Source organism: Ostrea edulis, chromosome 9 (genome assembly GCF_947568905.1).
Source record: "Ostrea edulis chromosome 9, xbOstEdul1.1, whole genome shotgun sequence".
In the NCBI taxonomy this organism is placed as follows: Eukaryota; Metazoa; Mollusca; class Bivalvia; order Ostreida; family Ostreidae; genus Ostrea; species Ostrea edulis.
In genome coordinates this window covers 14,107,111-14,134,273 of record NC_079172.1, presented here as the reverse complement: position 1 = coordinate 14,134,273, position 27,163 = coordinate 14,107,111, and the positions used below count along the sequence as shown (strand labels likewise).

The 27,163-nt window shown below is 35.5% G+C and overlaps 1 protein-coding gene across 1 annotated transcript; it reads right to left on the bottom strand.

Moving 5' to 3' along the window:
- Window positions 1-5,739: 5,739 nt before the first annotated feature.
- LOC125660220 (A disintegrin and metalloproteinase with thrombospondin motifs adt-1-like) lies at window positions 5,740-26,959 on the bottom strand. Its single transcript, XM_056148217.1, has 33 exons — window positions 26,827-26,959; window positions 26,321-26,403; window positions 25,888-26,029; window positions 25,629-25,793; window positions 25,451-25,539; window positions 25,209-25,332; window positions 24,683-24,829; window positions 24,280-24,309; window positions 23,938-24,026; window positions 23,457-23,580; window positions 22,585-22,731; window positions 22,153-22,238; window positions 19,936-20,040; window positions 19,846-19,900; window positions 19,624-19,709; window positions 17,725-17,848; window positions 17,104-17,253; window positions 16,191-16,276; window positions 15,289-15,430; window positions 15,026-15,184; window positions 14,839-14,921; window positions 14,562-14,697; window positions 14,056-14,190; window positions 13,742-13,836; window positions 13,431-13,566; window positions 13,050-13,193; window positions 11,695-11,780; window positions 11,317-11,446; window positions 10,430-10,576; window positions 8,647-8,835; window positions 8,213-8,409; window positions 6,287-6,449; window positions 5,740-6,166 (listed from the first exon to the last, which is right to left on the bottom strand). The coding sequence occupies exons 2-33, from the start codon at window positions 26,396-26,398 to the stop codon at window positions 6,099-6,101; spliced, it is 3,837 nt and encodes a 1,278-aa protein (XP_056004192.1). The 5' UTR covers window positions 26,399-26,403; window positions 26,827-26,959; the 3' UTR covers window positions 5,740-6,098.
- Window positions 26,960-27,163: the final 204 nt, after the last annotated feature.

The window sequence follows — 27,163 nt, the reverse complement described above, 5'->3', positions numbered from 1 at the left end:
AAATGTGTGATAAGGAAAATTATTTTGTCTAATCGAAAATCGGACACCATTATGATTTGGTCTAATTCGATACGATTACTTATGTGCATCTTTTGTAATGCGCCATTCAATCAATCTGAAATATTTACACTTCCAAATTTGTTCCCTTCGTTATCTTTACCACTTGTAATGATGACAACTTCCTCATGAATGTGATGCAGTTGTTGATAAGATAGTTCGTCTATTTTAGTGGTTGGAAATTTCGACAGAAATGAAAGAAGAGGGTAAATATAGGAACTGAAATACATGAGGGTATATGTAACGCCTCACACTGACATACTACGCCTCACACTGACATACTATGCCTCACACTGGCATACTACGCCTCACACTGACATACTACGCCTCACACTGGCATACTACGCCTCACACTGACATACTACGCCTCACACTGGCATACTACGCATCACACTGGCATACTACGCCTCACACTGGCATACTACGCCTCACACTGACATACTACGCCTCAAGAAGCATGCGGGCGTGAAGTGTCGCGGTCCATGTTCTCATGTATTTTCAATTCTTAAATATTCCGTATGATATTCATATTATTTCCAATACAATATTTGAGAAGAAATACGGCAATGGTTAAAGCATTTTTTTCTTCTTTGAACAGAAAGTTACATAAACAGTTATTTTATCAGAACAGTTGTGTTTTTATTAAACAGAAACAATAGTTTTTAATTTAACAAAAATGGTTTACAGTAATTTCATCATTGAACCGAAACAGTTCTCTTATTGAAGAAAACAGTAATTTCATCATTGAACCGAAACAGTTACCGGTATTCTATCATTAAATAAAAAGTTCATCATTGTCTACATTGATTTTCTTATGGAAAGATTCTCGTGACATAGTTCTGTCAGTGTGTAAGGGTGTTGGGATGTATATTGTTTAACGTCCCTCTCCAGAATTTTTCACTCATATGGAGACGGTCACCATTACCGGTGAAGGGCTGCAAAATTGAGTTCTATGTTCGGCGCTTACGGTCTTTGAACAGAGAGTGATTTTTATCGTGCTACAACTGCTGTGACACGGGGTTTCGGTTTTTGCGTCTAACTCGAGGCGTATTACATACGGTACCTTTTTGACTGTTACGAATTGAACGTTATGGTTCTTTTGGATATGACCTTAAAAGTCGAGGTTTCATGTCACGGTAGCAGTTGACACGATACAAAATCCTCACTGCTACGGTCTTGAGCTCAATGTATACGTCAAATTAATCTAAATGATTTTTTTTTTCGAAATTGAGACGTACATGTGAAACAAAATAGAATTAACCAACATATATTCGCCATTCTTGTACTGCAATTTCATTTGATTGACCGATCGTGTCCCGCTGGCAATCTTCCTGAAGCTACATTGGTGTTTTAACTAGTCATTAGTGAACAGGTATATACCGCAATACCTAAGCGACGTCATTTCCAAAAGGAAACACAAAGGTATTAATTTTGAAAAGAAGATTATTTAGAAAAATAATTCTGTGGCCCATTGACTTTTGACGTGTCACCTGGATAAAAGTATGTATGTCTTTAGGTTAATGTTCGAGGTCTTACCATCATGGCCTGCAATTCCTATCCGTCATCGCCAGATTTAGTTTATTTGTATTTTGTATTAAAATATAATTAAAAGAAATTTCTTTATGTTGGCACATAGAAAACATTATGAGTTCGAACCTCAACTGATGTTTTTAATGAAAAATGGATAGGCATTTAACATGTTACAGAAAGAGTAATGACTCATCATCATCGCTCCTCGTTAATCCATATTTTAAGATAGTATAAATATATTATTCTCATTAATTAATCCATATAAATAGTATAAACATAACAGAGCAATGTTTTAAAAATGAGAAGACATTTTCATAACATCACATCAGAGAGGGAGTTCAAATTTTTAACATGTACTTGTATGTGTATGCAAAGCAGGGAAAACACATAAAACCGCGTTGACTTATGTGTATAACGTCATTATTTTATTCCCTTGCAACAAAGCCGCGGAGGAATATAAGAGGATCTTGTGTCTTCATTTTGAAAAAAGGATCTCGTTTCCGTTCTCGCCAGATTGCGCTTTACTCAATCTTCACTCCTGTCATCGCCTTCGTACTAGATTCTTGAACACCGTTTTCTAATGTATTCAACAAAATCCGGTTGAGTTTTACAAGAACAAAATATCCAATTGACGGAAACTACAAGTAGTTCGTTCCGTTAGATCATGTGAATTCCTCTTGTTATTATTTCTCTGAATTTTGGACTATGTTGTGAACGAACACACCGAATTCCTTACATATGTACAAATAAACAAACATATGTGTGTAGGAACAGTCGATAGCTTCACATGGTGTTTTTTAAAAGGCAGGAGAATTGGATTAACTTAAACGCAAACCGAGTCATGATACTGCTATATATATGTATGACGTCTCCAATATACATAATTCAGGCAGATCAAACAAACACAATAGCTGCACATACTAAGTATTATTATCTACATGTTTTGAAAGCAAATTGCAAACTTTACAAGTCTTTTTTGTATAAAAACAAATGATTACATATTTTCTACCTTTATTTCATGCCCTGAAACAATATATAATAATTCTTAGAATTATCAATACTAAGAAATTAAAAAAAAAAAATCAGGACGCGATTCTTGCCTGAGGGCATTGTGAATATTCTGTTCCAAACTGGCCTAAATGTACCGTGCTACACCCTGTTATTTTCGTAAATATTCTGGATTAATATTTGAATTTGTTTAAAGTAATTCCACCCTCCTGTGAAGTCATCAGATTTTGCAAAATCAATGATTTATTTAAATTTACCGGTATGCATGATAGGACCATAACTTTTGTTAGAGTCTTTTCCGATAGTTATTGTAAAAAATCTTGTTAAAAATATACTATTTCAAAAATCTAAGTTAATTATGAATAATCAACGATACGTTTTAAAATATTGAATCCAAGGGCAATAACTCTGTTTTTATTGATTTCTATATCAAGTCTATTATGTGATTGATTTCCTTTACTTTTACAGACATGAAATTGTTATCAATGCTATTATATCGTCATAACCAATTTGTATGAAATTTAGATAATGCTGTTTAAGGAAAATTGCCATTTTCTGACGGTGATATATGATTCTGTTTATTTACGTCTCGCATCTTAAAAAGGTGATGACCTATGCATTTTATTGGATAATTTGTTAGTTTTAACTCTAATGTATGGAAATAAATACACTTTCAAAACTTGTATCAGATACAACTGCGAGTATGGATTTACCGTAAGTGCTTGTCTCAGAGAGAAACGGACAAAATCAGAAAAATATTCCAGAAGGGGGGGGGGTCAAAACTTTTCAACAATGATATTTTATATGCACGTACTATCTGTGTTAGTTTGATAATTTTATAAATGTTTCTATGCCAATCATTCTACATCCGGTATTTTCAGTATCAAGCTGCAAAGGTTTTCTTGCAATTAATTTTGCTGTCCTTTCATAGGTGCAAATCAATGCAATAATACTGTGATAATACTGTTATATGTTTATTCAGTTCAAACTTCTAGTCTTATTATATAATGATAATATCATACCAGAAGTGGATACATGTATTTATATTTCATTGTTCTTGTCAGTTTATGTGACCTTCAATTTGACATTTAGATATATCGACGACGTATTATCCATCAACAATAATACTTTTCGTTTGTATGTAGATTCGATATATCCCAGGGAACATCACAGAGTCGTCCACTTCTGCTTCATACTTAAATATTTTATTGAAATAGATATTAACGGCAAACTAACAACTCAACTTGATGACAAACAAGATGATTTCAGCTTCTTCATCGTCAACTTCCCATATTTATGTAGCAATATTCCATTATCACTTGTATATGGTGTGCATATCTCTCAGCTGATTCTATACGCAAGAGCTTGTTCTGCATATGGTCAGTTTTTAAATCCCAGCAGGCTACTGACAAACAAGTTGATGGTGCAGGGGTTCCAACAGTATCGTTTAAAATCAGCATTTTGCAAAATCTATGGTCGTTATAATGATGTAGTTTGCCAATACAACCTATCATAGGGTCAAATGCTGTCTGACGTGTTTCATACCGATTGTTAGGCCGTTCTTGTCACACTGATTTTAACTACGAATAAATCTGTTTACCTGATCAAGATATAGGGTTCACGGCGGGTGTGACCGGTCGACAGGGAATGCTTACTCCTCCTAGGCACCTGATCCTACCTCTGGTGTGTCCAGGGGTCCATGTTTGCCCAACTCTCTATTTGTACTGCTTATAGGAGTTATGAGATTGATCACTGTTCGTTATCTTCACCTTTCATGCTAGTTATATCACCCTGTGTCATACATTGATTTTTAACCTGAATAAATCTATCTATATGTAAGAATTTGGATAAAATATTCCCCAGTTGTTTTATCAACTAAAAGGCAGGGTCAATATTTTCGATAAAAACAAACTATTTGCAAAAATTTCCTATGGATCATTCTATTATTTCTCTCTGCAAACATTTTCAACTTCTTGTTAAAATCTAAATTCACAGTGTACGTTAAGCCCAAAACATTAAACGAATCTGATTTTCCTCGAACTTCTGCATCGTCATATAGTTTATAATTCTTGAGCCCCAAATCGTCTTTATCAGAATGGTTTCTACACCAGAACATTTAGCGAAGCGGGAGAGAAGGTCTATAATGCAGATTTCAGACTTCTTTTTTTAACTGTCTTAAAATAAAACTGTTATTTGCACACTGTAATAAACAAACTTTTCCTCTCCATTTAGTCACTTCCTTTACAAGTCTATACATGTATATTTATTTTGTCGCATTATACTTTGGACTCATAATTTCTACAGAATTTATTATGGAGTTTTGTGTCATGTTGGCAACAGCCCCTTCTATCTTAAAAATCCCATTTTGTATAACACAGTTAATGCTTGGTCTAGTTGAACAGCACAGATACTTGGTCCAAAATTTAAAAGTGTAAAATATTGTATTTGAAATTCTAAGATAAAATGAATCATAAGCTTTATGAAAATCAGTGAATAAAATAACTCCAGGTATTTGTCGTTCTGGAGAATTTTGAACTACATTCATATATTAATCGATAACTTCAATAAATCTACGTTTAGTTTTCATACATTAAGGAATCCAGAATCTATTTCAAAAATTTCTTCGCACATGTGGATGCAAGAAATCATCACCATCGTTCCTCGTTAATCCATCTGAAATAGTTGGTTTGTTTCCGTTAGTAATATATTCATTGGCGATCCCTTTCTCTCGGTTATTGATCAGTGAAAGAACATAGGGGTTCCACCCCCCCCCCTCCCCAAAAAACCACATACACACACTTTGGTTGAAGTTTTAAAACAGTGATCTGTTTGTCATTTTGGGCTCCCTTTTGGGACGGAAAAGGGTAGACTTACAGACTGGGGTCAACCTTCTTTCACCTTCCCATTGGATAATATAGATGCATCATTAAAATGATACAGATCATGTAAAACTTAACGCAAAAGTAGTCAGCCATTACGACATATGAGCACGGGATAGGTTGATGACCTGCTAAATGGCAGGCAGTAAATGCTGTGTTATGAAGTGCACACGGGTAACCTTCTAAGAGTAACAAATACACACGTACAGATATTGATGACATAACTGCATAAGAGTTTGTTTCAAATGATAACGGAAGACAAAAACAAATTACAGAAAAAGTATATTTAAAAACAAAAAAGAAATCAAGAAAACTTATAAACATTTGATACGTGTTGCAATAATACAAATTTCCCCCAAAACAAACAAAAGCTCCTCGTCATTCCTTATAAATGACATATGCTTAATAGATAATGACACTGGATATGAAGAGGATGCCGATGCAGGAGTCAATAAATGTTTCAGTACGAGTGAATAAATCCCTTCCCTTCCCCGGCCCGCCTTGTTATAAAGAGAGTCGAAAAACAAGACGTGCTGATGGAACTCCAAAACTGACGTCATAATCCTATTTTTATCTGTAAGCAGTGATGTGATTTTTAACGTTATTGTTCTCATTTTCATCATTTCAGCGGAGTGCCATCAGTCCTAAAGTAAGGGACAGAAGAAGGATCCACCACGAAAATCTGATATGATCTGAAAGTTTATTATGTAAACTGAGTAGGATGCAAAAATTACACAAGTATTTTACAGCATAAAAATAGACAATTATTTTACATAATGATTTTCACGATTCAAGAATGAATGAAAGATTACCTGTGCCACTATTGCAATTTTGCATTTGTGATATAGTGCAAGATGCGTATGCAATCTCCTCATCACTTCCGTCGTCACAGTCATTCGCGCAGTCACACTTGAAGGATACGTCAATGCAAGTAATGCCACCACTTTTACAGGTAAACCAGCCTGGTGGACATTTCTGTGAAAGATAGTGAAATCTTAGTGTCTCTTAGAATATTTCCGGGTGAGTACATGGACATCCGAGATCATAAAAACGTTAAACTTAGATCACGTCTTCTGGTCATTTTAACAGAAGCATTCTGACGAGTACAGTTTTGATATTTTTGACAAATCCTTCCAATGGTGCCATATTTTCATTCTAGTATTGCCTTATAATCTCATAATGAAAACTAACAACTTTTGAAATATGAATAACAGGGTTTTGATATATCCCATTGCCATGTTTGATGGTGTATGAACCTTTTACCAGTCTTAACAATAACAGTAACGGCTAATGTTAACATGCAATAAGTAGAGCAAAAGCTTTAACGGATGCGATTCACTCCAGTGCTACACTAGTACGTGTGATACAAAGGTACAAAGGGGCATGCTGTTATGGGGACATTGACTTGCCCGTGCTTCAGAAACACATCCTAGAAATATTGATTTCGGATCATTATTAAATGTGGTATATCAATAAGTGGTTTGTTTGGGGGGGGGTGGTTGTTTTGTTTTTGTTTTTACGTTTGTCCCTTCGATAATTTCTCACTCATATTGAGACATCACTAGCAGTAGGAAAGAGTCATAATGCCTTCCGTGCTAAGATATATTAGTTATAAGGCCCTATACAACAGACTCGTGACTCTTTCGCACACTCGAAGGAGCAACCACTACCTATCGTTACGCCTTAGGTTTGACGCGACCATTGCACATCCGGGCCTCAAACTCACAACCTCTCGTTATGAAGTAAGCTACCACGACATATTCCAGGAGAATACATGCCTTCATATTTAATACTGATCTTTTAACATATCGATAATATTACACATGTATTTGTATACATAATATCACTCAATTGATAAATTAAGTATCCTACATTACTCATGATTATATATTGGAGTAATTCTGACTTTTCTGATTGGCCGAGATCCATCAAACTAGAAAAATGGAACGATATTTCACCTGCATTTGCCTTCAGGGTGAATAATATGCAATATTCATAACATGATAGGTGATTTTTCCAACATCGGACCAAAGTTAAATTGGGATTTTCAAATTCATACCATTGATTTTTTTTATTTGCTCGTTCAAAGATAACTCGTGTCTCCACTTTATTTAAACTAAGATTTGCACTCGTATTTGTAGAATTGGGCTACTTAAAATGTATATATAGCTCTCTGAAAAAATATTGGTCCTTCCCAATATTTTTTCAGAGAGCTACAGTTCTGCAGCTATTATCACAATACTTTGATGCATGTATTTTATTCGCGTTCAAAGGAATGCATTGAATACATGAAAAGCAAACAGCTTGATAGCACCGTGTTGCATGTTTGTTGAATCAACTACTGTGTTAGAATTTGTTGTTCTGCTGAATCAAAAAAGAAACAAAGGTTTTATTAGGTTTCCATTGTACGGATACTTTATATAAACCACTTGATCTTGATATCATATACACACCAATTCCTTTCGTTATGTGAAATTCTATCACAAATTATGAGAAGACAATTTATTTTGCAAACTGAAACTATGCAGAAACCTCACGTTTCATTAAGTTTCTGTAACATAATTCATTTGATTTCGTGGAGGCCTTAAGTTTTTGTAGTGTGTAAACTTAATAAAACATTAAATTTCCTTGCATGTAGGAATTTTGCAGAACCCATTTATATTCCCAAGTCTCAGCAGCACTTCTGGAGTGTTTCAGTCATGTGGAAACTGCAGGTTTTTTTAATGAGTATCACTCACCTGTACGTATTGACCTGATGACGGTAATGGGCAGAGAATATCATTACAGTCATCTAACTGCATAGTGTCCCCTGTACAGTTGGTGCCACCGTGAGCGGGGGTAGGGTCGTCACACTTCCTCTCACGATGTTGCTTTCCACCACCACAGCTCTTAGAACAAGATGCCCAAGGTCCCCATATGCCCCAGTTACCATCCACTGCAAGCCATTTAAAATAATTAATTTTACATTTCTCAATGTCCTTCTATCTCTCTTTATTTTTGTTTGGAGGATTTCATATTCACTCTTCGTTGATGCAGACAAAATGTCCATATTTCTAAAAGGAAATCTTGAATTACCCGTCATTTCAATTATATTGCTAAAATTTAAGAAATAACCTATTCTAAAACTTTATAAAGCTCACTAATCACAGTGTGCACTTAATTGTTCAGTTACCTGGACATGATTGTGTGTTACAGTCTCTGGAATCCGAAAATGAACCAGTGCAATTCCTGCCACCATTCTGTGGAACAGGTTGCGAACATGTCCTAGACTTCTCAGATGTTCCTCCACCACATGTTTTCGAACATGATGACCAGGTGGACCAATCTGTGAATCCACCGTCAATCGAAGGCATCATTGCAGCTTTAAAGTATAGAGAATATCTTTTTGACTTCATTCTACGATAACTATTTGATGTAATCAGATTTCTTAATCGCTCTAAATACAATAATGAGACAATAAATTGAATAAACACGAACCAAGTGAAACACAACGGTTACCCGAGACATCTTGATAATACTCAGAAATAATCTCATCAACTTTGATTTGGACGCCTTGTAATCTTAATAGAAATCCTACATTTACTAGATGAGGATTCCTATTTCCCTTTCGGACATCTTTCGTCAGTCATATTTTTATAATGAATGTATTGCGCACCTACTTTATACGTGGTCAGAAAATGGAATTGATAAGTTTGTCTTCCATATATATGCCAAATTCATTGTGCTAGATCACGTAAAAAGCACTAAAGGATAGTTAGATATACATAGATCCACGAATTTGTAGGAAAATAGCATGCATTGCTAATATGACAGTCAGATGGTCAGCATTTTGTTGTTTCAAGAAAGAAGGCGTGTCAAAGAAGGTGTGTCAAATCCAAGGCCGTATTTTGAAACTATTATTATTCATATCTTTTCATCCTTACTTCTTTGTATGCAAATTTAATAGAGTTTTTGTTTCATTTTATTTACAGAATATCTATTATTGATATCTTTATCAAAATTTAACTTAAACCAGATGTATCGGAGTGACACGAATGCCCACGCCCAAACGCCATAAATTTGTCAAAAGTTACCCTAGGCTGAAAATGTACAAGTACTTACAGTATATTCCCATGATATATCTATATCTCAAATTTCAATACAAAATGTCCATGTATGATTTCAATAATGAGGGGAAACTGTGACTTGTGTGACTTTTTTATCGTCGACACTTTGCAGGTATTTTACTTCTGTGAAAATATTCAAATAGGCAAGTCATAAATCCAGTAGTATGCGCGTTTCACAATTTGTTTCATTAACAGCTTGGGTTTCGAAAACCATGATCCTTCTATCACAGAAATGTTTTATTACACTTACGGTAGGTACACCTACACACTTCACCATATTTACTGTAAAAATTATCTTCAACAAGATGAAATGATTTTTCTCCACAAATGGCGCACACACTATTAAAGTTTCTTAATAATCTTATAGTTTGGAGCAAATGAATTAAAAACCTCCTGTTTTTGCAAGTATCGTACATGTAAATATCGTCATAAACGAAAAACATTACACAATCGTAAAATCAACTGTTTCTTGTTTAACTTCAAAGACGTGACTTAACCATTACCTAATCGGAGACAAGTTCAGGACATGTGCCCAGCAAACTTGGAAGTAACAGAATCGTTTTTAAAACTATGATAAGCCTTAATGATAACAAAGTTTATTAGTAAAAAAAAAATGATGAATTCACACATTAGTTTATTTTTGCATTTTATTGTCGATTAAGTGAAATCTTCATGGTGATGTTTGAATTTATAATATATGAAGAGTATATGCTCTTTTCATGTAATCTGTACCTACATGTGAACTGCAGGTGTCCCTTTGAGCCTTCTTTCTATTCATTTAAAGCATACATATCGAGGGTAGCTGTCCTGCAAACTCACAAAGCGTCGTTTTATGATTAGTATAATTACTTGTACAATTCGCTCCTGTGCATCCTTCCTCCTCCTTGTCATCCCCAGAACACAAAGTGGTCACACAGTTGCGGGTCCTTTGTCTCTTGTATACGTTATTTACCAACACGACCTTCCAGGACGTCCACAGCTGCCATACGCCATAAACTGTGTTGTAAAATTATTGAAAATTGCAATGTAAAATAAGTGTAAATTGTATAATGTAAAACTTGTACCGTACCAATTTTGATGCACTAGATGCGCATTTTGATAAATAATGTCTCATCAGTGATGCTCAAGCCGAAATATTTGAAATCCGAAATAACAATAAACTTATAAGAACTAAATAAAACAGAATGCCAAAGACGAGTCAAATTCGTCTAAGGATCAAAGCTATGCATGAAGGAGATAATTCATTGCAAAGTTTGATATAAAAATTGATATGAATTGTATTGTAGAATCCTTATTCACCATAAGATAAAATATATTGAAAACTGCTATGTAAAATCAGTATAAAATGTAAAGGGAAAGCAGTAAAATTAACGAAACTACAAAGACTAAGGATAGCGCCTGCTTGTAATTACCAAATAGACATTTAATGCCGTTGGACATAAATGATTTTACCATCTCCCCTTCATCTTTTATAATGAAAAGGTTAAGATAACGAACAAGTTATCAAGCTCATAACTCCTACAAGGAATACAAAATTGAGAGCAAACACGGACCGCTGGACACACAAGAGGTGGGATCAGGTACCTAAGAGGAGTAAGCATTCCCTGTCGACCGGTCACACTCGCCGTGAGCCCTATATCTCGATCAGGTAAACGAGGTAATATATTGTGATAAAAAAATCTCTGCTAATTGATCTATCATTATCTTTCTGCTGTAATAATTATATAAGAACTGACCATCGTTGCAGTAAGCACTGTTGCAGCAGAAGGTACAGGACACAGCGTCACACCAAGGTCTACACTGCCCCTTGGGCTTACAACCCTTTGAGATACGTGACGTCGCCCGTGTAACTGATGTTCCACATGTCTAACAATAACAATGATAATTTTTGTATCATAAATCATACTATTTTGCCATTTAAAGTGTTATATTTGAATGAATATTTTCAGAATTGCATATATTTCTTAACTCACGATGATCATTGAGAAACAATGTTATTTACCAAGTAATTTGTGGGAGAAAATCAAATAAACGTATATCTATGTCATTGAGGTACACGTACACTTATAAAGGTGAATGAATAATTTTATAAAATACATACAGTTTATACTTACGTCATCATTTGAGCCACAGGTCTGGAATCCTTGTCTGTTACAATCTTCGTTTGATGTAGCGTTGTTACACGCTTGACATCTAAATTCTGTATAACAAAATGCAAGTAATTAAATTAAAAAAAAAACCTCTGTCAAAAGCTTTTTCTAAATGCAGTGCAATGATCAATTAATCAAGCATGCCTATTAATGCATTATATGATTATGTTGCAGCAACATGTATTTACATCATACAGCGAATTTTTTCTTTTTTAGCGAAATTTATACTGTATTGGCATAATACGGAAACACAATCTGCGACATTAAAACGTATTGAAAACAGACATTGTTCGGGGAAAACAATAGAAAACAAGAGGTACTGTGAACAATGCTCACTAAGAATACCCCCCCCCCCCCCCCCCGCTTACCCCAATCTCCCAAAGGGTGTTGGTAATAGGTAAAACTTCAGTATTATGATCCAAAAGGTATCTAGGAACGCCCGGAAACCATATTGCTACTTCAATGTCCAGTGTGCTTGACCTTTGACCTTTTGACCCCAAAATCAATAGGGAACATCTTCATCCCATGGGTAGTCCATATGTATGATATGGTGACTGTCGGTGGAAAGGATAACACTTTAGAGCCCGGAAACCATATTGCTACATTGATGTCCAGTGCGCTTGACCTTTGACGTTTTGACCCCAAAATTGATAGGGAACAACCTCATCCCATGGGTAGTTCATATGTATGATATGGAGACTGTAGGTGGAAAGGATAACGTTTTAGAGCCCGGAAACCATATTGCTACTTCAATGTCCAGTGCGCTTGACCTTTGACCTTTTGACCCCAAAATCGATAGAGAACATCTTCATCCCATGGGTAGTCCATATGTATGATATGGTGACTGTAGGTGGAAAGGATAACGCTTTAGAACCCGGAAACCATATTGCTACTTCAATGTCCAGTGCGCTTGACCTTTGGACCCCAAAATCGATAGGGAACATCTTCATCCCATGGATAGTCCATATGTATGATATGGTGACTGTAGGTGGTAAGGATAACGCTTTAGAGCCCGGAAACCATTTTGCTACTTCGATGTCCAGTGCGCTTGACCTTTGACCTTTTGACCCCAAAATCGATAGGGAACATCTTCATCCCATGGGTAGTCCATATATATGATATGGTGACGTTAGGTGGAAAGGATAATGCTTTAGAGCCCGGAAACCATTGCGTCTGCAGACGGATGGACGGACAGACAGACGGACAACCCGATTCCAGTATACCCCCCCCCCCCCCCACAACTTGTTGCGGGGGGTATAATTAGCCAGACCAAACATAAAGCTTTGTATAGTATTGAACTTGTGCGAACGGTGACATACGTGAACAAATTGGTCCCCGACATGGCAATGTCTCCACGCCTTCTCCTGAACACAGGATTGATGCACACGTTCGTTTGCGAGTCATTAAACTGCCCTTTGTGCCTGTTATAGACCAAGCTCCCCATCCACCCCATGTGCCGTAATCTACAAAAGACAAAAACGGTATATCATCTAACAGTTAAACACTGTATTCATTCATGCAAGGTGAAGATAACCAACAGTGATCAATCTCATAACTCATTCATCCATTTCTTTAGATCGTAAGGTAATCCAGTTATCCAAAACGAATTAGATATCCCAAGAATTTATGAAAAAGATTTTGTTTTTTAAGATTAGTGTCAATACAATAGATGCATATAATAGATATATTTCGGGGCTTACTTTCATTACACGTGGATCCCGAGCAGCAGAACATACAAGTTGGACTTCCGGCTGTACATGCTTGTGTACATGAAGATGGTGACGCGCATCCTTTTGAGGTCAAACCCGTTGCTCTCTCCACTCTAGTTTGGCATGTCTGTAGAAGTTTAATGATACACATAAAGTTTTGTGTTCATTTTCTTGATACATTCAAATGCAGAAACATACTTGTCCTTGCTGAACCCCATATTGTTGCTATGGATATATATATTGAAAGCTATAAAGAATGTATTCATTCATATACTTATTAGGCAACTAGAACTAAATCTCACATGTTTATCAGCAGGACACGTGACTAAGGGTCCAAAATTACATTCTGCATCAGACCTGGCATTTGAACAGCTTCTGCACTGGAAATTCTGAACGCCTGAATATATATCAGAATCTATTTCATTCAACAATTACAAGTGGGTGACATGGAAACGTTTTACATAAATCACGTGAGTGAGGAATAAGACAAAAGAAATGTAAGAAAATCTTTTGATATATCTATATTTCAAAATAAAGCTACAGAGATTGTTTCCTTGTGGAAAATACTCAAACAAATTTTTGACTGATGGTTTGGTATATGATATTTTTAATGTACCCGAACAAGAAGTTCCGATGCAATTTTCTTCTTCAGTGCTTTCCCCTGAACATTCTATCGTATTACAGGTGCGAGTTCGTGACTTCTTTCCATTCTTTAATGCCCATGCACTCCATGGAGCCCATTCACCATATCCTTTACAGATTGAAATAATCAATATTATAAATCATATCGGTCAACAATGTTGAATTGTTTTGTATGACAAATGCTATTAATACGGTTCTGTTGATTTACGATATGGTGTGTACATTACTTAAGCAGTCAGATTTTCTAGGATTATTTCAAATTTACATTCATGCTGTTTTTTCTCCTCGAAATATAGCAATATAGTTAAAACACCGTAATAAAAGATGGTGAAATACTACACTGACAACAGAATGAAATATCACACCTGGAAGTCATTAATAGAACGACTATATAATGTGTTATATATAGTAGTGGAAAGAAATCATGGTCATTAATTTGAATGAATACAAATGCAATTTCCAGACAGGTAAATTTCATACCTTCATTGCAGTTATCGCCTTGGCAACAGAAAGTACAGATCGCCGAGTTTCCGTGACAGAGTGTTTTGCATGCTGATGTCGAAGTGCATTTCTTTGTAAGTGCCTTGGTCTGCCGATTAATCTTTGTCTCACAGGACTGAATTAGATTAAGTTTACAAATAAATGAGCCACATTTATGTTCAGGTATGACATCGTACGTTATCATATTATAGATTTGCGAATTAATTTTATTTAATATCCAAGATAGATGTAAACGACTGTGACACAATCTCAATACCTGATAAGCTGAACAAGTATCTTTCATCTGTTTGTTACAATCGCCATTGTTTTTGGCGTTTGTACATCTGTGGCACTCCGAAGCTATTGAAATGTAAACATTAAACATAATCTAGAATATGGAAACTGAGAACAATAGTTATGATAGACAGTTTCTAAAAATCAAATACATTGTTATCCGGTCTTACATTGTACACATGAGGCTGTGTTGCATGCCCTCTCTTCTGTGGAAGGCCCGTCACAGGGCATATTTGATGATGAACACCTTCTGAATCTTTTCTGTCTACCACCACCACAACGCTTACTACAGGGTGTCCAAATGCCCCAATTTCCATATTTTCCATACCCTGTAAAAGTTTACAAGAAAGGGAAAATGGGTGCCAAAAATTAATGAAAATAATAAAATCCACTTTTTGTATCTTATTGGTTCGTGTAGAAAAATTATACCAACCCTCGTCCTTGTTGCACAGTGATCCCGTACAACAGGAAACACAGAAAGCATCTTTTGGATCACATCGAGGTTTGCACTCTTTTTCTTTTCGACACTGTTTTGTTATTTCAAATCTACCCTTTTCCACACGCGTTTCACAAGTCTGAAACAAATGATTTATCTATGTAGATGCGTTGAACATACGTAAAATCCAAAATCCACAACTATTTATTATCAACACGTGAAAATCGATTCATACAATAGTGTAGATACTTGTAGTATCTGAAAGTTAACTTTCATCACAGATGTTGAAGTTAAATAGAACTTTCAAATTCAAAGAAAACTGCTTTTTTATTTCCCTTAAATTCACTGTCTTAAAACGTTAAATACCCACTGACTATATCCCTTTCCAAATATGTTTTAACAAGATATTTACGGGTCGCAATGTTTACCTATTTACTACCAAACACCGATTCTAATCTCATTTTGACCCGTCATAAAGGTATGTTTCAACACATTTGAATTTACGCTGCACGATCATATGTTCTCAAAACAGTATATTCTTAGAGAGATTTCCCAATATTTTCAGATGTCATATATTAACCAAATAGATCAATCTAAACACCATGATTCTTGAATACATATATAACAAATGCAAGGTTTATCTATTTGACTCTTCAAAAAACCAATGGCATGACTTGAATATACATATGTATATTTACTCTAAGATTCACATTGGATATAGATTTGATCAATTACACTTTGGGTAAATTCAAACGACAACAGACAAAATATGATCTCAATTGAACCTTCAGCTTCGATGAGCAAAATGTGATGGGTTATTGAGTTCCTGTAGGGCATTAAGATAAGCTATCATTACTGAAAGCTGACTTGTACAAATTTAAATCTTAAAGTGATATTACATGTTCGTCCTTTTTGCATGTTTCTATCTTTGAACAATCGCTATTCTTCTTTCCCTTGTTGCACACATAGCACCTTTGCTCGTAACCTGAATAAGAAATATAAAATGATTTTATAGTCCACTTATATTGAAGTCGGTTATATTGAATTATCTGTTATATCAATGTTAAATCAAATCCCCAGTAGCAATATTTGCTTAGTTCAGCATTGGTTATATTGAACTTTAGATATAATGAACAATTCAGGTCGGTCCCCTGAATTTCATTATATTCGGAATAGACTGTATATATAAGTATAGTAATATAGCAATATATTATATCTATTGAATCAGTATCAAAAAAGTCACTGTGCCCCGAGTTTTCAGACAGTTTCGATATCCCATACTTGTCTATAATTACGTACGAGGAAATCCCTTGTACCACAAATGATGCAAGATTCACTAATAATAAGTGTTTCATTAACGAATGCATTAGTGTTCGCAAATTAAAACATCATATAACTAATGATGCACTATCATAACCACCAACGTTAAATCGTTCTACAATGGAAAAATTACTTTTATAAAGAATGGGATATCTGGCATTTGATTCCGGCGCCACGTGAAACCTGACACGTGTACTACAGGCACATGTAGTGACTGTCCTTTGTAAACACGTGTAATACAGGTACATGTAGTGACTTTGCTAAGCGCACGGAATTAGATGTCACGAGTCTTTTGGATATGACCCTCGTATCATTGGATTGGTAATCAATCACTCGATAAAGAACTCTCCTTGCGTGTTATGCATAAATCAAAACGTGGTACTTCCTCTACAACTGATGACGTCTCGATATGAGTGAACTATTCGCGAATGTGACGTGAAAACATTCACAGGCCATTCCAAGTTGTACGTGATTTACGTGAAAGTTACATACCGGAGCACAAGGCGGGTGTGCAGGGCTTGGTCTGGGAGCTGACTTCAGAGCATTCTTTGCTTAAGCATGCGCGAGACCGCACCAACACCTTTTTTCCACCTTTGTCCTTCTTCTCTTTCCACGATGACCACTGTCCATATCTTCCGTATTCTACAAACAAGACAGAACTGTAGATGTATGTTTGACTGATAAGCCTGGTGAATTAATACACAGATACCATTATTTTCTCTAAAAACTTGTCATGTTATTGGTTTGTCCCAGAACAAATAACAAACGTCAAGGTTATACGTTTAATGGTCTTATGTTTGTGTACCCCTGCACCTACCTTTATTACAGCCTGTTAATGATCTTATGTTTGTGTACCCCTGCACCTACCTTTATTACAGCCTGTTAATGATCTCATTTATGTGTACACCTGCACCTACCTTTATTACAGCCTGTTAATGATCTTATTTATGTGTACACCTGTACCTACCTTTATTGCAGCCTGTTAATGATCTTATGTGCACCCCTGTACCTACCTTTATTACAGCCTGTTAATAATCTTATTTATGTGTACACCTGCACCTACCTTTACTACAGCCTGTTAATGATCTTATTTATGTGTACCTCTGCACCTACCTTTATTACAGCCTGTTGATGAACAGCAGAACGTACATGCTTTGGTGGTACAGCTAGGTTTGCATGCCGCCGTACAGGCCTTCATCACCGTCTTAGTGTTCCTATCAACTCTTGTGCCACATACCTGCCGAACGGATACACAAAACATGCTTATAAAAAACTTGAGTTATATAAAAACCTCTTGATGTGACCCCAATGACATATTAGTATGCGTTCAAAGTTGGAAAAGCTATTAATTTCCACTTAATATACATGTAGTTTAACTAAATTCATAACAATAAAACACGTATATAAAACACGTATATGTTGGCATGTTTTAAAGGTAAGGTGATGATAACGAACAGTGATCAATCTCATAACTCCTATAAGCAATACAAAATAGATAGTTGGGCAAACACGGACCCCTGGACACACCAGAGGTGGGATCAGGTACCTAGGAGGAGTAAGCATCCCCTGTTGACCGGTCACACCCGCCGTGAGCCCTAGACAAAATCGCACTTTTTCGTTCAACAGGAGAATAAAAAAAACGTTAAAACTGGTTCATATCATAATCTCGCAATTTTAACGGTTTCAAAAAAGTTACTATATAGATATAGATAAAATTTTGAATATCTTTCCAATGAGTTTGAATATATACCTACGATATAAATCTTAAGTAATACGATTAAAAAGAAAAAAAGTTAGATCCATTCCAAACTCAGTGTACTAAAACTTCAATGCACCTACATATTCAAACAAATTGACATTCGTTCTGTGAATCAACAAATGGAATACTATCATATTAACAAGAGGCCCAAGGGCCACATCGCTCACCTGAGTCACTTGGCTCATATTTAAAGATTTTCCTTATATATTTGTATGCAAAACTTTGATCCCCCCTTGTGACCCCATCCTACCCTGGGGGCCATGGTTTTAACAAACTGAAATATGTCAGAGAGCTTTCATGTAAATATCAGATTTTTTGGCCTAGTGGTTCTTGAGAAGATTTTTAAAGATGTATCCTATATATTAGTATGTAAAACTTTGATCCCCTATTGTGGACCCATCCAAACCCCGGGGGCCATGATTTGAACAAACCTCAAACTGCATTATGTCAGGAAGCTTTCAAAAAAATTTCAGCTTTTCTGGCCCAGTGGTTCTTGAGAAGAAGATTTTTAAATGACCCCACCCTATTTTTGCATTTTTGTGATTATCTCCCCCTTGAAAGGGACATGGCCCTTCATTTGAACAAACTTAAAAGACCTTTACCCAAGAATGCTTTGTGGCAGGTTTGGTTGAAATTGGCCCAGTGGTTCTTGAGAAGATGAAAATGTGAAAAGTTTACGACGCCGACGACAACGACGACAGACAACGGACAAATTTTGATCAGAAAAACTCACTTGAGCCTTCGGCTCAGGTGAGCTAAAAAGGTTTTATTTTAATCCCTTGAACAGTTTTTGGGAATAAAAAGTGCCAGAGAATAACGAGAAGAAGAAACAGGGTTAAACACAATATGTTCCTAAACTTTGTTTGGGAACATAATTAATCTAAGATGAAGATAACGAACAGTGTTCAATCTCATAACTCATATAAGCAATACAAAATAGAGAGCTGGTCAAACACAGATCCCTGGACACACCAGCGGTGGGATCAGGTGCCCAGGAGGAGCTAGCATCCCCTGTCGGCCGGTCACACCCGCATCGAGCCCCGCATCCCGATCAGGCAAACAGAGTTATCCGTAGTCAAAACCAGTGTGCCAAGAACGGCCTAACAATCGGTATGAAACAAGTCACACAGCATTTGACCCAAGGATAGGTTGTATTGGCAAACTAGATTGTTATGTTCAAAAACTTAGTTTGGAAAATATAATCAGGCCTCCTAGATCTATTTAAATGTTTGAAAAATGTCTACTTTTGTTACCTGTTGTCCTCTTGGACAAGCTTGAATTCCATTCCTATTACACGCATCGCTATTCTTTTCATGGTTACATATATAGCATCCAAACTCTACAAAAATGCCAAAACATAGTTTTTCTATTTTCCTTTGCCAAACAATTTAAACTCCATTTGTACGTTATGTCCATATTCATAATTTTCATAAATGCCTTAGAATTGAACGCTTCAATATATAGAATAATCATACGTGATGAATTGGGGGATATGGTCACGGGAGCAGCAAGAGTTGTACATGGTTGTGTGTTACAAGTCATTTCCGCCAAATCAGAACCGGAGCACGGCATGGAGGTGGTGGAACAAGCTCTCTTCCTCCTTTTAAGACCACCACCACACTGCTTATTGCAAGACGTCCACGGTCCCCATATACTCCACTTCGCATAACCTATAGTTGGAGGATACAATTTGTTCATACCAAATTAAAAGAAGATAAATATTTTCTTCCATGAAACTGACTTAGTATCAAATGATAGGGTATGATGCAACATTCTTTGTAGCTTTGTTCGGTTATAAGGCTTTAACTTTCAGTAAAATTTGATGCTATCATAAGATAGTGATACCCGCACGTAAGTGTTTGTCTTGTAGCGAATTCTCCTTTGCACCTGCTTAACTAGTGAACAAGCAAGCCACACTAGTTATTCTATAAATTACATAAATATACATGCATCAAATTGAGTATAACATGTACTGGTGAATGTGTGGTCCATGGGCCTCTTAGATTGATAATTCATAGCATACATTCATCTGAAATTAATAATTTGATGAAGCATAACTTCTGTTTAAAATGGAGTTTTGGGAAAGGTTTTTGCAATTCATTCTTGGTCATAGTATCTTGATAACGATTTTTTGTTGTTATGTCAAGATGGATTGAGTGATAGATTTCGTAAGTCCGGTCCCCGCCGTCATCGCCACCCTACATTTTATGAATGGTAAAATATGGTTCAATATGCAACCCCATCCCTATATTTTGTTACTATTTATGTTTTGATGCATTGAGAAGTGAGTTCGACAAGTGTCCTTTGATCTTCTCTACCCTCATTTCATTTATCAATACCGGGCATATCTTTAAACTTCTTTTAGATAACTCAGTCTTCTTAGTGTCTTTTCAAAACCAATTACATCAGTTCTATTTAGCTTAATTAATGTGTTGTATTCTTCACTTAATGATTCTAGCTAACTTGGTGGGTATATTTAGCGATCACAGGATTGTATAGCACTCTGTTAACCATTTAGATCAATAGTTTTCTTGCTGTAGAAAATGTAGTTATTACATTCTAAAGTTTGATTTCTCTGCTATTTAAAATGTGGGTACTAGGGACATTGTGTTTGTGGAGAAATGTCTCTTTTCAACCCACAATTGGCCTCCTGGATGAAAATGAAATTGCCGATACCTGCACATCTACAAAACACCCATCAATTATATTCCAAAATATGAATAGGCTACTGCTTCAAACATAAGATGGACGAACAGACTTGGAGGGGTATCAACAATATACTCTACTCTTTACAAGTGCACATATGGAAATCTTTAAAAATATAAACATGTAGTACAAGGTAAGGTTTGTACCGTGAAAAACTATAATCTAAATAAAAAACTTTTTTAAATAATTCATTTTTATATTACTCAGGAAGTTAACAATTTGGAAATTATGATTTTGTAGATATCAAAGAAATTCATTTTTATCTTACTTGAATCTACTTTAGCATAACACTCTTAAAGTAATATATGTACACAATTTGTAATAAGTTGAGTCGCGACATGAATTTCTGATGTTAGAGTGCATTATCTGGTGAGTTAATGGAGCTGGAATGCAATACATATACGAAACATTGCATTATGTAACAATTGTCAAATGAAATAAAGTTACAGAATTCGAAAGTGACTATACAGTATGTGAAATCTTTAGTGACTATATGCTCCGTGAAAAGCTCAAAAACTTTCTGTTTCGTGGCATTCTCCAGTAAATATACAACACGTGAGACTTTCAAGTGACTGGTACGTGCTATTATCAAGTAACTGCATGGTACATCAAACTATCATTTACACACTGCATACCGTCTTCTTTGTTACACAGGGGCCCTTTGCAACATGTCACACAAGAGTCGTCGTTCGGATCACATTTTGGTCGACAGTCTTTAGTTTTCATACATTTCTTAGATATTTCATATCGGTTTCTGTAAACTTTGGTTTCACATGACTGCAAAATTGTGACGGAATATATCAGGATTTTGCAACTTTCCTAATAATTGTATGGATTTCTATCCAATACCGGTGTGCAATTTGCAAAAACTAATTTACAGCTAATGCACTCTTTTTTAATGATGCTTTTTATGTATGTTGAAAAAACAATAAGTTATAAACAAATAAATCTATGATCAACGATTTATGATAATCCATTCTCAAATATTGCTTAATGTAAGATCGTTAAATTCTACGGAGTCGTATGGAACGTTTGTTATACAACCTTGCATACTCTCATGGACAAGCTGTTCTCACCTCTTCATCCTTTTTGCAAGTTTCCACTTTGGAACAAGCACCGTTGGATTTTGCCTTGCTACACACGTAACACCGCTGTGCTGGAGCTATTAACATAAACAAGATGTGTTTATAACAAAACATTATAGCCCGTGTTCAAATATGGTACAATGGACTATGATAAAGTAGCCTAGATCCTTATCATGACATTTCGGCACTTCATCTTAACGTTCACAACTAGTTCAACACTTAGGCGAAAATTCAACCTGCGAATATATAAGTAGACATACAGGTAAAACCAAAACCAGTATGTCCCTCCATCTCCGATATCGGGGATATAAACAGTAAAACAATAAGGACGCAGTCCAGCTGATCCACAGTCCATCAGCACCCTTCCGTTGCCAATTTGCTCAGAAGGTACACGAATGTGTTTGAAACTTTTGTGCTGCCTACCTTTACATAGTGTGGGTGTGCAGGACTTAGTTTCCTCGTCCTTGCCAGAACATATATCGTTCAAACATTTCCGTTTTCGAACTAAAATTTCTACGTTGTTTCGAGTTTCCTGTTTCCATGGTGACCATTGTCCATAAGTTCCAAATTCTATAATGAAACAAGGCGATTGTAAGTGGGTATTGACCGACTCCAGTTTGTTGAATCTTGAATTCATTATTCGCGTAATATATGTTATGTGGTGTTTTTTTTATAGATTTAATACAAATGAAAAGAAAACAGTAACTAACAAAAAGGGGTTGTGGGACGTTTATTTTCCATTACATTCTCTTAGTCTACTTTAAAGATTAAACTCACAATCAGACGTGTGAGTTCAAGCCAAATGTAGATACATGATATGAATATTACCAAAAGCTTAACAGTGCGTGCGTCATATGGCATATGATTAATTTCGCCTTTCCTGTATTTTACTTACCAATGTTAGGCTATTGACAAACAAGTTGATGGTGCAGGGCTTTCCAGTCTGGCAGACAGGTTTACAAAAGTATATAGTCTTATAGATCAATTTACAACAGTTCAATATATTTTTCACTAACCATTTTTATGGTCAAGTATTTCACAGAGGTATGCAATATGTGATATGGTGACAATGTGCATCTGTACTAACCATTGTCACAACCAATTACAGCACAACACAGAGTCATGTTGTGAAACTGTATGTCTGTAGTAGTATTAAGGCATTGCAAATGGTGAAACTATGTGTACAATATTGTTACAATGTACTACATGTAACCATTGTTATAGCTTGTTCACAGTACAATCTAATGATACATGTTGAAACTGTATGTCTGTATTCCCGTATTATTTCTACTAACCATTATTACAGCCAGGTGTTGTACAGCAGTATGTGCAGGCGTTCCTGTCACAGTTGGGTTTGCATACATTAGTACATGCCTTTATAATTTTGTTCGTTCTTTTGTCCACTCTGGTGCCACATTTCTGTAAATAAATGACGTTAAATATTTAACCATCCCAGACAAGTTGGTAATATATGAATTGTGTACATCTATGTGGGTTCTCTTGAGTATCACTTGTACAATCTATACGACAGAAAGTGTGACCAATAGTACCAAACTGCAGGAAGTGTTGTATTATAATCAATTTTATTTCCGTCTCGATACACAGTAGCTTGTCATATTCTCTTTAGTATTCATTTTTTTTTTTATAAAGAAGCTTAAGTGAAAGTGAATAATGTCATGTAAACACATTTTGCAAAAACAAAATAAACCTTCGTATTTTACTTTAAGATAAAATATAAATGAATTATTTGAAATGGTAAAATGCATTTATACTCACATCTTGCCCTGTTGGACATGTTTTAAATCCTCCCTTTCTTTTGCATTCATCGTTAGACTTTGCATTACTACACGTATAGCATCCAAATTCTGGAAGTAGACACATATAGCATAGGGATTAAGATGTCTTCAATATCAGCAGTTTCCTCTGCTTTGGTGCATCGAGCTATCATAGTAAATTATTTTGATGAACAATCTCGATTGGTAAAACATTAACGTAACAAAAATAGAATCACTAATCATTATAATAGTTTTATGAACTAAAATTGATTTTTTAAATAAAAAGGCAAGTACTTCAATATGTCAAGTTTTGTTTAGTATTAGATACACAAAAATATCTCACGCTGTGGCTTTATTGTAGGGAGCACAGTAGCTGAAATAGAAAGTCGAAAAAATTGACAGACAAGCATATCCCAACAGGAAGGGAAAACGACACCCGAATACATACAGTTTCTCATTCAAAAAACTTCATATCCTAAACATATCAGCTTATTCATACAATGCAATTAACGATACTCATTGTTAATTGCACAATGCCATTACACTTGAATGAAAAGATTATGCGAATAGATATAGATGTAATAATAATATTTATGATTATATGTTTCCTAGTATGCACCATCTCTTGATACCTTTAGTTGTTGATCAATTATGTTGTACTTATTTGCAATGCTCGTACACGTATATGCGTCTAGGGGCCCAATATTTGGCAATAAACTATCTGTATCTGTATCTCATATACTTACGTTTACAAAGGGCAGGTGTACAGTCTTTGGTTTCCGTAAGTTTTCCAGAGCATTCCTTAGAAGTACAGACTCGTGTACGTTTTAGTCTGTTGACGTTATTGACTTTTTCCATTTCCCACTTCGACCAAGGGCCATATGTGCCATATTCTGTTATATTGAAATCAAATCTGTCAGTCATTTTCTACTATCAATAACCAATTCTATTTTAGATTTGAAAAAAACGACGTTCAGTATTGTAACACTGTTGTCAATATATGTAATTTAAGCATGCAGTTTCCGTCATATTAAAGAGATACATCAACATACCATTATTACAGTTTCTGTCATATTAAAGAGATGCATCATCATACCTTTATTACAGTTTCTGTCATATTAAATATATGTATCAACATACCATTATTACAGTTTCTGATATATTAAAGAGATGCATCAACATACCTTTATTACAATTTATGTCATATTAAACATATGTATCAACATACCATTATTACAGTTTCTGTCATATCAAATAGATGCATCAACATACCTTTATTACAGTTTGGTGTATCACAACAGAAAGTACACGTCTTTAAGTCACAACTAGGAGTGCATGTCGAAGCACACGTTTTTAACACTCTCTTTGTCCTTCGGTCGATCCTTGTACCACATTTCTAAATAAAAGTCACCATGCTAAATATGTTTTCCTTATCATTGAAACTGTATTGTAAGTGTAGTTTTTTGTAAATATACAATACAGGTAAAATATCTAGAAAAATCTTTAAATCATACATTTTGTCCTCCGTGGCAAGTCTGTGCCCTTCTCTGCTTGTTACAGGCCTCATTTGAACTTGAGAAACTGCATGAGAAGCACGTCAATTCTGCAATTAAAACAAATTAAATAGTCATTACTGAGCAAAGAAGCAATGATAAAAGTAGATAAAGATGATGAGAAAGTAAATGTACTTACGATTTATGATACAGGGTTGTCTGTTACAGTCTTGCTCCTCTGTAGTATCCCCTAAGCAAGGAGCATTGCCACTAAATGAACAAACCCTGCTTCTCCTTCGCTTCCCTCCTCCACATTTTTTACTACAGGAAGACCACGATCCCCAAGATCTGAATTCAGCATACCCTAAGTAAGAGGGGAAAAAAAACATTTAAAAGATAATTCCAGACAATGCCATTAGCATTGGAAATATCATTAACAAGGGGCACTAATTTCATACCTTGGACTTTATTACAGAGATCTCCAGTACAACACATCGTACATTCCTTGTCTTTTTTGTCACACGTGGGCTTACAGTCTTTGGATTTTTTGCATCTTTTCTTGATTTCTGCTTTGTCCCTACTAACTTTCGTTTCACAAGACTATAAGAACGATACACACTGTAAAGTTACTGCCGAAACATTATATTTCACAGGGCTCAATTTTCAAGGATTTCGTGATTACCCCATCCCACTAATTTCAAACGATAACAATGACATGATTTTTTTTTCTTTATCCTTTATACCAGAGTATTTTCACTCCTTTTGAATTTTTCATTACATTTTCAACAAGCATACCAAAGTATTGAAATTATATTCAAAAGCTAACAAAGAAATTACCAAACATCATTTTACAGAAGAACACACCAAAACAAGATTCAGTAAAATGTTCACCTCTTCATCTTTTCTGCAAGTTTCAATCCTTGTACAATCGCTATTTTTCTTTCCATTTGAGCAAGTGTAACATCTCATTTGAGCTGAAAATATTTTTCAAAAACTCTGATACCTTTATTTTCAAACAATTAGAAACATAGGTACATGTGTTAAGGAGTGTCCTGGTCAAAAGAATAATTGCATTCTTATAAGATATGATTCATAATTCACAAGCTTGACTTAATATCGTGAATGATTTATAGGAGTTATGAGATTGATCGCTGTTCCTTATCTTCACCTTTCATAGCTATCATTCAATGATGCATACTAGAGTAGTTATGAGATTAATCAATGTTCGTTATTTTTACATTTTCGTTCGGACACTGTGGAATTCAAAGAAACAGAAGTACATTTTTTTTTTTACCACATATCAGTTTTGGAGTTAAGTAACAAAGTAATCTCATTTACAGTAATGAATTACAAATCTAGTATTTAGTGTTCTTTCTTCAGAAACGAATAATTCAAACCTGGTGCAGAACAGGTCTGTTTGTTGCAGTCTTCCTCTTCTCTTGTATCTCCAGAGCACGGAACATCACCATTGGAGCACTCCCTGCTTCTCGTTCGTTTCCCTCCTCCACATTGTTTGCTACAAGAGGACCACTGTCCCCAGGTCTTAAATTCAGCGTATCCTATCAAAATGAATTGTAATGAATGATTCTCCAAATGTCCTGACACAACACCATCCTACACACTCCATCAAACACATTGATTATACTTCACCTTGGTTTTTATTACACAGATCCCCTGTACAACACAAGGTGCATTCTTTTTCTTTCTTGTCACACTTGGCCTTGCAGTCTTTCA